Genomic DNA, 10,755 nt, shown 5'->3' with positions numbered 1-10,755 from the left:
TGGAACAATGGTGAACAACAGGGCTTCCTGACTTCATAAACATAGAAGGAGGAAGGAAATATTCAAAGCCATTGCAGACCCATTGTAATTTCAGTCACAACAGACCATTAAAGGCTAAAAAATATTCGTTCGATAATCAATTAAAATCAAATTTAATTCATAAATTTAATAGTTAAATCAAGGCATAAAAATAGAGTCTTCCATCTCACTACAAGCTTCACCTCTTAGCCCTAGCTAAGAGGTTTAGCCTAGCATGATCATGCTAGAACCCTTTAGACAAAGTAAATAAATAGAAAAAGAAATAGAAAAGAACAAGAAGGAAAGAGAAGAACAGATATCACTTCCTCCAGCCTCACGTCCAGCAGCCAAAATCTTCTCTTTTTCTTCCCTGCTCACAGCTCCACTCTTCTAAGATTTGGATCCCGGTTGATCGATCCCCCTCTCCCTCTTTCTTCTCTCTCTTTATAGGTGCCAGGGGCCGTGCAGGAGAGGCCTGGCTGGATTGCAAAATCATTCACGGCAGATTCCTCGCGGAACTCTACTTATGCGCCAGGAAACGCTTAGCTGATTGCGTTTAGACTCATTTTGAGAGGAGGAGTCTTCCCCCCTTTGAAATCTGCCAGCGTGGTGAGTGTAAGCACCCCTTGTATGATCAAATGGACGGTTTGGATCGCTGATCCGTTCACGGACGGTGGCCCGCAACTTCCCGCAACTTCTGATTTTCCCAGACGTGCGTAAGGCTTACGCGGACGCGTTGACGTGTTCGGTGGGACCCGTGACGATGTTTCTGATGAAATCCACCCCGTTCATCAGATTCCTCTCGATTTTTCGATCAGAATGGGCTGGTTTTTGTCAAGTTTTGGCGTGGTCCACAGATGTTTTTCTTCCACCGTTCATCTTACGTTTGGACAGCTGAAATCATCTCTCCATTGTCTTCTGGAATTCCGCCTCCTAGGCGATGGTTACGCCTATACTCTGGAGTGAATGATCGATCCGGATTTAACATCTGGAGAGCGAGTGGGGCCCACTGTTGAAAAATGGATGGACAGCATCCGTCCGCTGTTACTGCGGAAGAAGAAGACGGGTCAGAGTCGGGTTGACCAGACCGGCTGGTCCGGTGCAGCTCACGTGCATGTGCACTATATGCACGTCCAACTCGTTTGGAGTCCATGATGATGGATCCAGGAAATCCGCTCCGTTCATCCGTCTTGTCTCCTCAGATAATGGGTTGAGACCAAATTTTAAGCATATCCAGATCTCAGGTGGGCCCAAAATCAATGGTTTATGGGCTGATCTGAGCGTTGGGCCACTTCCAGAGGGATCCAATGGCTGAAATTTGACGTGTACGGTTATTTTTTGGTCCTCGAGCCATGAATAAAGTTTTAAGCCGAACAGATGATGGAAACCCAGTGATCTTGCATTCTGGCTGCTTTCAGGCCGCTTGAGCTTCAGTTTCTCGATTTTCGCAGATCCCTGACGTGTAATTCCATCGATCTTGGTCTCCTGGGGTCCGTCCCTTGCCTTGGTGATTCAGGAGTGTTAAATCCATGCTTTTAGTACCGTTTCCCAGTCCAGGCTCGTAAATACGCCCTGCATCACAAACATAATTAAATCAGCCATTAAACGGAATTATGCTTGTAGATCCAAGTAATAACTGGGGTCTAATATGCAATATTTGACCCTCAACACAACCCCCAACCAGCATTTTGCTAGTCCCGAGCAAAGTATGCGGAAGATAAGTTGGAAATTGCAGAACATATTTTATAAACTCGAGTGATTTTTGAAAATAATCTAGAATTAGAAGTCTACGATTCATGATTGTTGGCATTACTTTCTCCTGAAATCAAGCTCACAGTAAACTTCATAATCAAGTTCAAATATTAATCCCTTAATTAGAACAATTCCAAACATTGAATTCCATGGATGTATAGTCTAATATCGACTTATCAACATTGAGATTCACTTCTCTATTTAAGGTTATTATTAGTAACCAATAAGAGAATTCACGATAACCCAACTTGGCTTACACATTATCTTTTTATTCTTTTAATATTTTATTTTATTATTATTTTTTTCATTAAAAGTAATGCCAAGAAGGGGAATTGAATCCTCACCTATAGGGAGCAAACCTATGTAAAGACTGTACACCCAACTTTTTCTCATATCATTCATAGGGAATTAAATCTACACCTATAGGGAGCAAACCTATGGTGTAGACCATTCCCTAATCCTTTCAATTTCTCAGGTTAGTTCCTTTCAAGCTTAGTGATCGCCAAATTAATCCTTCAATATCGAATGAAACCTTAATGTGTAAGCGAGATGTGACATGTAAAATTATGATTCAATCAATGTTTAAAACTTCTAATCATGGATTAATAGTTATAACTTAATTGTGAAATGTAACAAATAGTTGAATCCAAGAGTCATAAATTCCAAAATCACTTATCTTGTAATTCTAATTCCAAGATAACCGTCAAAATCGCTTCGAATTCATACGAAATTCTAAAAAAATTCAAAAAATTTCACAATTTTTGTTCAAGACCAAGAAAATGCTGATTAGGTCACCTAATCTCCCACCCCCAACCTAAAATCTACATTGTCCTCAATGTAAAAGATATGAGCGTGCAATGCAGTTGGGACAACGAAAAGTAAATATGAAGTGATGGGAAGATAGTACCTGGATGCTGAATCGAGAGACATTTTCCAAGAGATCGCAGCATGGGAGTCGGTCAGCACGAGAGAAGGCAACACAAAAATAACAAAAATAAAATCCTACATATACCACTTTCGTAGGTGCTCTCGATTGCATTTAGTGTATGCAACAAGCCTTTAAACTGCTAGGTTGCTCGTAGTGGACAAGTTGTAGTCTCGTGAGGGTTTGCAGTAATGTTACCCACAAACATTGAACTAACTAATGATAAAAACGAAATGAAATGAAGAGCTGGGTTGCCTCCCAGGAGTGCTAAGTTTACCGTCTTCAGCCAGACAAATAAAGCAACTACCCTAGTCCTATGAAAGTGATAAACCTACCTATACCTCCATCAGACTAGGAGATCAATCCTGGTAAACAGGAGCAGTCAAGGGCATGGACATGTCCTCTGAATCAAATTTCTCGACAAATGGTTTCAATCGATGGCCATTGACTTTAAACTCCTTGCCATTATCGGGATCTCCTATCTCAATGGCCCCATGAGGAAAAACAGTAACAACAATATAAGGGCCGGTCCAACGAGATCGAAGCTTACCTGGAAAGAGATGTAATCGAGAATTGTACAAAAGGACCTTCTGACCAAGCGTAAATGATTTTCGCAAAATGTGTTGGTCATGAAATGCTTTCATCTTGTCCTTGTAAATTCTCGAATTATCATACGCATCATTCTGGTTTTCTTCAAGTTCATTCAATTGAAGTTTGCGTAGCGAGCCAGCGTTGTCCAGATTGAAATTAAGATTTTTGATCGCCCAGTACGCTTTATGTTCCAGCTCCACAGGCAAGTGATAAGCTTTCCCATAGACAAGTCTAAAGGGAGACATTCCAATAGGGGTTTTAAAGGCAGTACGGTATGCCCATAAGGCATCGGTCAATCAGATTGACCAATCCTTACAATCAGGGTTAACCATTTTCTCCAAAATATGTTTAATTTTCTTATTAGAAATCTCAGCTTGCCCACTTGTCTGTGGGTGGTACGGGGTGCTCACCTTGTGAGAGATACCGTATTTCTTCATTAAGCTCTCAAATAGTTTATTACAAAAGTGTGAGCCCCCATCACTAATGATGGCTCGAGGCGTTCCAAATCAAGAAAGGATGTTTTTGTTTAGGAATTTGATGACCGTGCGATGATCATTAGTTCGACACGGAATCACTTCGACCCATTTAGTGACATAATCCATGGCGAGCAAAATATACAGATTTTCAAACGATTGGGGGAATGGTCCCATGAAATCGATGCCCCAGCAATCAAATACTTCAATGATAAGGATGGGATTCAAAGGCGTCATATTCAATGGGACAATGCTCCCAATTTCTGACAACGCTTATAAGCTTTGCAAAACTCATAAGTGTCCCTAAACATAGTGGGCCAGTAAAAGCCACATTGCAGAATCTTGGCCATGGTCTTTTTAGCAGAAAAGTGATCACCACAGGCCTGTGAGTGACAGAAGGAGATGACGCTCTGATGCTCATCGTCTGGTACACATCTCCTTAGAATTTGGTCTGGGTAATATTTAAATAAATAAGGATCATCCCAGAAAAAGTTGCGCACCTCGGTGAAAAATTTCTTCTTATCTTGCGCAGTCCACTGTGTCGGTATGACACCTGTAGCAAGATAATTAGCAATATCAGTGAACCAAGGTGAATGGGAGACTCTGAACAGTTGTTCATCAGGGAACATGTCGTTGATATGGGTCATCTCAAGGGAATCAGAGGTATTAAGGCGAGAAAGGTGATCGGCCACAACGTTTTCTACTCCCTTTTTATCTTTAATTTTCAAATCGAATTCTTGGAGTAGAAGGATCCATCATATCAAATGGAGCTTAGAATCATTCTTAGAAAGAATATACTTAAGTGCCGCATGATCTGTGTAGATAATAATCTTGGATCCGATCAAGTAGGACCTAAATTTGTCCAAGGCGAACATTACAGCTAAGAGTTCCTTTTCCGTAGTTGAGTAGTTCACCTGGGCAGAATTTAAAGTTCTACTTGCATAATGAATGACGTAGGGCCTCTTATCTTTTCTCTGGCCTAGGACCGCCCCAAGAGCATAATCAGAAGCATCACATATAAGCTCAAAAGGAAGGCTCCAGTCAGGTGACTGCATGATAGGTGCAGTGGTTAACATGCCCTTAAGCTTGGTGAAAGCTTCCTGGCATTGCTCAGTCCACTCGTACGGAGCATCCTTTTGAAGAAGATTACATAAAGGACGAGAGAGGAGACTAAAGTCCTTTATGAATCGCCTGTAAAATCCTACGTGTCCTAAGAAGGATCGCACGTCTCTGATGTTCTTGGGTGGAGGTAGGTTAGAGATAAGATTAATTTTTGCCTTATCTACCTCGATTCCCTTGGACGAGATGATATGCCCAAGGATAATTCCCTTCTGAACCATGAAATGACACTTCTCCCAATTAAGTACCAAGTTCTTTTCTTCACATCTTTTCAGAACACATTTAAGACTTTTCAAGTACTTGCTGAAAGATGGACCGTAAATAGAGAAATCGTCCATGAAGACCTCTAGATATTGCCCCACCATATCAAAAAAGATACTAAGCATACATCGTTGAAAGGTGGCAGGGGCATTACATAGTCTGAATGGCATCCTTCGGTAGGCAAAGGTGCCGTAGGGACATGTAAATGTGGTCTTTTCCTAGTCTTCAAGGGCTATTTCTATCTGGTTGTAGCCCGAATACCCATCAAGGAAACTGTAATAGGAGTGGCCAGCTAACCTTTCCAGGATCTGATCAATAAATGGTAAAGGAAAGTGGTCTTTCCTTGTGACGGTATTCAACTTCCTGTAGTCAATGCACATTCTCCAACCAGTAGTGACTCTAGTTGGCACGAGTTCATTATTAGCATTGGCTACGATGGTGATTCTGGACTTCTTAAGGACCACTTGAGTTGGACTCACCCATTGACTATCAGATATAGGGTATATGATACCCACGTCCAATAGTTTAAGAACCTCGGCCTTAACCACTTCCTTCATGTTTGGATTTAATCTACATTGTGGTTGCCGAGCGATTTTTGCATTATCCTCAAGATATATGTGGTGAGTACAAATCGTGGGATTGATTCTCTTGAGGTCCGCTATCATCCATCCCAGGGCTCCTTTATGCTCAATGAGAGTAGATATGAGCATACTCTCCTGTTCTTTCTCCAGATGGGCAGAGATCACCACCGGGTATGTCTCATCTTGACCTAAATAGGCATATTTCAAATCAGAGGGCAAAGGTTTTAGGTCAAGCTTCAGCGACTTGAGGTTAGACGGTAGAGGCACTACATCGGTTTGTGGCAATTCTTCAAATTGTGGCCTCCACCGGTTAACTTCAAGTACCGGTGCAGTATCAAGCAAGGCGCACGTCTCCCTAATCATATCATCATCAAAATCATGGGAGTGGGCCAGGCACGTCTCTAGATGGTCGGAGGATAAGGTTAGAGGTGTCGTATCTTCCACGAAAGAATCAATCATGTTAATGTCATGGAAATCGTCATCCTCTTCTAAGTTTCTGCCGTTATTGAAAAAGATGTTTGACTCCAATGTCATATTCTCAAAAGACAGTCATGATACCATTCCTGCAATTGATAATTGCATTTGAAGTGGCAAGGAATGGGCGGCCAAGAATGACGGGGATCTGAGTGCTTATGTTATTGATGGGTTCGGTGTCCAGGATGATAAAATCTACAGGGTAGTAAAATCTATCAACTTAGACTAACACATCCTCAATTATCCCTCTTGGTACACGAACAGAGTGATCAGCAAGTTGTAGTGTGGTTAGGGTGGGTTTTAATTCACCCAAACCTAACTGTTTGTATACCGCGTAAGGAATCAGATTGACGCTCACTCCTAAGTCAAGAAGTGCATGATCAATTCGATGGTCCCCGATTACACATGATATAGTTGGGCTACCGGGATCTTTGAATTTCTGTGGCACGTCTTGCTTTAGGATGGCACTCACTTTTTCGGTCAAGAAGATCTTCTTTTGAATACTCTGCCGTCGTTTGGTCGTGCATAAGTCTTTCAAGAATTTGGCATATGAAGGTATCTATTTTACGACATCAAGTAGAGGAATGTTGACTTTCACTTGTTTCAATACGACTAGGATATCTTGAGAGTTAGAGAGAGGTTTTGGTGAAACCAACCGTTGGGGGAATGGAGCAACTGGCTTCTCTAGAAGTTCCGGTTCTAATTTTTGTGGGGCATCACTAGCTCCATCATTGTTGTCCTCTTCTGGTTCTTGAGGTTTTTCGGGTCTAACTGGAAGAGTTTTATCAATGATCTTCCCACTCCTAAGAGTGGTGATGGATTTAGTGTGCCCCATCTGATTTGAAGAGTTGGGATCATTAATCTCGTACTGCGGTTTAGGATTGGGGAGAGGTTGTGCAGGAAGTATCCCCTTTTCTATAACCGTCATATGAGAATCTATCTTTTGCATAAAATCTGTAATTCCCCGCATTGCCTGAGCTAGCTCTTGTATGGAATTTTGAACCGGTTCCTCTTGAGGTTTCACTTGATTTGGATTTTGATTGAAGAAACCTTGAGGAGTAGCCATTTGTCTATTCCTCCAACTAAAGTTTGGATGATTTTTCCAACCAGGATTGTACGTATTGGAGTTAAGTCCAGTAAAAGGTCTTTGATAGTTGTTTATGGCACTGGCTTGTTCATTCAACACTCCTCGAAAGGCGGGTATTGTAGGACAATTTTCAGTTGTATGAATGTTGCAATCACAGATGCCGCAAACAATTTCATTAACCTTATCATTCTTTCCTTCTATGGCCTCAACTTTCCTTATGAGCGTAGTCACTTTACACTTGAGATCATCCTCTTCTTTCAAGAGATATAATCCACCTTTCTCCTTTAATTGAGTCGGCCTAGATGTGGTGTTCGACTTTGGGTAATAGTCCCATGATTGTGTTTTTTCAGCAAGACTCACTACAAGAAATACCACTTTTAGCGATGAAAATTTTCGTCGCTAAAAGTCAGATTTTCGTAGCTAAAACCATTTAGCGACGAAAATTTTCGTCGCCAACTTCGTCGCTACAAGACCGACGTGCATGCAATTTAACGGCGAAAAAAATGAAATCGTTGCTAAAGAAAGACTTTTAGCGACGAAAATTTTCGTTGCTAAAAATCTATGTACGAGACTTTTAGCAGCGAAAATTTTCGCTGCTAAAAATTCGCTACTTTTAGCAGCGAAACTTTTCGTCGCCAAAAAACTATGAAAAATTTTTAGCAGCGAACTGCGCAAGAATTTTTAGCAGCGAAATTTTTCGCTGCCAAAAGTTTCTGTTTTTAGCGGCGAACATTTTCGTCGCAAAAAAATTATCCAAGCCTTTTAGCAGCGAAAATTTTCGCTGCTAAAATACTGTACAAGACTTTTAGCAGCGAAAATTTTCGCTGCTAAAAAGTATTTCTATTTTAACAACGAATGTTTTCGTCGCAAAGAAACTATACAAAACTTTTTAGCAGCGAAAATTTTCGCTGCTAACAATTCGTTCCTTTCTAGCAACGAATATTTTCGTTGTAAAAAAAACTGTACAAGACTTTTAGCAGCGAAACTTTTTGCTGCTAAAAATTCGTTCCTTTCTAGCGACGATAATTTTCGTTGCAAAAAAAACTGTACAAGACTTTTAGCAGCGAAAGTTGTCGCTGCTAAAAATTCGTTCCTTTCTGGCGACGCTAATTTTCGTTGCAAAAAAAAACTGTACAAGACTTTTAGCAGCGAAAATTTTCGCTGCTAAAAGTATTTCCGTTTTTTACGACGAATATTTTCGTCGCTAAAAAACTTTACAAGCCTTTTTAGCAGCGAATATTTTCGCTGCTAAAAATTACAATACTTTTAGCTACGAAATTTTTCGTTGCTAAAAGTCTTTTTTTTTAATATACCTCTTAAAATTGCGCTCAAAATTCCTGATATACACCTGTTAACAATATATTTCATCATATTCATCCTGATATACACCTATTATACATATATTTCATCATATTCACATTCACATCCATCTAATTAAATTAATTCAAACCCAAACATAAACTACATTCATCCAAACACAAACAATCTAATCCGCACCACATTCATTCAAAACTTAACATAATAAACAAATATATAAAAAAATCACACAGATGAAGGCGGAGGCGCTGGGGCATCAGTGGATAAGCGTACAGCGATAACCTGAAACATCTCCATCATCCGTCGCTCATGCTCCACCCGCATCTCCTCCATCCTCTTCTCTTGCTCCTCCCTCTGCCTCGCTAGCTGATCTTCCATCCTCCTCTCCTGCTCCTCCCTCTGCCTTGCCAGCTGCTCCTCTATCCTCCTCTCCTGCTCCTCCCTCTGTCTGTCCAGCTGATCTTTGATGTCATCGACGACGACCCGTAACTGCTGAACCTCTCTCTCTGCAGTATCAGCTCGGCGTACGGCGCTGTCGCCAACGACGATGGATCGGCTGGAGGCAGCTTTAGCGGGTGCCATGAGCTTGGCACCATGGCCAAACCCACGCACATATCCAGAACGGATGCCAAGCACCTGACTCAGGATCTCTGGCTCACTCCGCTGAGTACCATCGGGAGTGGGCTGACTGCGTAAGGTGTTCATCTCCTCCTGTAATGAAAACATATGAATTTTCATAATAAATGACATTATTATAATTTAATGCAAATAAATTTTACAATGTAAGGATCTTTACCCAAATCTCGCTGGCTCTAGGATGTACCCAAGATCCTGTCGACTGCCGACAGTGAGTCCCTTTGTAGAAGTCTACTGGTCCGGGCTCCTGGCCAGTGACGGAATCTCGCTGCGCAATCGAAAAGACAATAGACTTAATATAAATGCATGAAAGAATATATAAACATAATAATTACCTGTACTTTCTTACCATGTCGTGACGAAGTCGTACAAATGACTTTGAACCAGCTACGTGGTTCACTTCTAACTTTCCTCTATTGTCAGAATTTATTTTGCTCCTCTTCTGAACACATTATTCGTAATACATTGTTATTAATTACGAATTTAATTATTACGTTAAGATATCATAAATATGTAAATATTACCTGAAAAGAATCAGACGAAAACCTATCGCAGAGTATCCGCCAGTCCCCATCGGTCACGTGCAGCGGTGCGGACTGTACGGCCTCCTCGTGGCTCATGCACCGCTTGTATTGCCGGTGTAACTTACTACGGTAATCCTTGAACCGCTCCTTCATCATGTCGTCGACGGCATGAGAGATGTGCGGAACACTCAAATCCAAGTCAAATTTATCCTGCAGTTTTGTAAATAATAGATTAAGATAATAAACTTATTTAAAAAATAACTTAACTGTAAATAAACTTTTATAAAATAAATTTTAATTTAATAAAATTTACCTGAAGGCGCTGACGGATGAGCTGCCGCACATCATCTGTCACGTCCCCCCAACGGGGAGTGGTGGGGGGGATCAGAGATCGGCATAAGACACCGACCTCCGACGTAAACAACATGGCATTGTTCCCAACAGGTCTAATGCAGTCCTGTGGGAACTCTACCGTCACCCTACCCTCACGCGTAAGTCGCTGTAAAATCAACCCACGCGTGGGTCCACGTCCTCGTCGGCTGGTCGACGACGCTGTTGCAAAAGAAATATGTAAGTTTAAACATAAACAGAAATCATTAAAAGAAATATACGCCTAGACTTACATGCAGTGCCCGGTGTATGCGGGACCGAGGGATCAGACGCCTGCAATGCAACATGTGACGGCGATGCTGGCTCCGTCACTTCACGAGTAGAAGGGGTAGATACTGTGCGCGAACGACGTACTCTCCCACCTGGTGCCATCACTGAATATGTGCGAGCTACGAACTTATAAATTTAAACAATGTCAATACAAGTGGAATATACTAAAACATTATACAAGTAGTGTTGATGGTACAATGCATGTGTTTATGCTTAGAGAGATGATTAAAATATGATTAGACCATTACACTACAATGCAAGCAGAATATAATAAAACTGTAAACTTTAATTTATAATCATTGGAGCCATTATACATTGTCATTCTATATTAAATACA

At 41.2% G+C, this 10,755-nt stretch overlaps 1 protein-coding gene across 1 annotated transcript; it reads right to left on the bottom strand.

The window, feature by feature from the left end:
• Positions 1-8,823: 8,823 nt before the first annotated feature.
• On the bottom strand, positions 8,824-10,520 carry LOC131249572 (uncharacterized). The gene is made up of 7 exons (XM_058250375.1): positions 10,382-10,520; positions 10,072-10,310; positions 9,759-9,968; positions 9,584-9,676; positions 9,395-9,502; positions 8,962-9,309; positions 8,824-8,880 (listed from the first exon to the last, which is right to left on the bottom strand). The coding sequence occupies exons 1-7, from the start codon at positions 10,518-10,520 to the stop codon at positions 8,824-8,826; spliced, it is 1,194 nt and encodes a 397-aa protein (XP_058106358.1).
• Positions 10,521-10,755: the final 235 nt, after the last annotated feature.

Source organism: Magnolia sinica, chromosome 6 (genome assembly GCF_029962835.1).
Source record: "Magnolia sinica isolate HGM2019 chromosome 6, MsV1, whole genome shotgun sequence".
NCBI lineage: Eukaryota > Viridiplantae > Streptophyta > Magnoliopsida > Magnoliales > Magnoliaceae > Magnolia > Magnolia sinica.
Note: the sequence above shows the minus strand (reverse complement) of the source record. Positions and strands in the feature narration are given on the sequence as shown.

Coding starts and splice junctions, on each gene's coding strand:
- LOC131249572 (XM_058250375.1), bottom strand. CDS start 10,520: ATGGCACCAGGTGGGAGAGTACGTCGTTCGCGCACAGTATCTACCCCT. Junction 10,311..10,381: donor GCATACACCGGGCACTGCAT/GTAAGTCTAGGC, acceptor CTTTTGCAACAG/CGTCGTCGACCAGCCGACGA. Junction 8,881..8,961: donor GGAGGATGGAAGATCAGCTA/GCGAGGCAGAGG, acceptor GAGATGTTTCAG/GTTATCGCTGTACGCTTATC.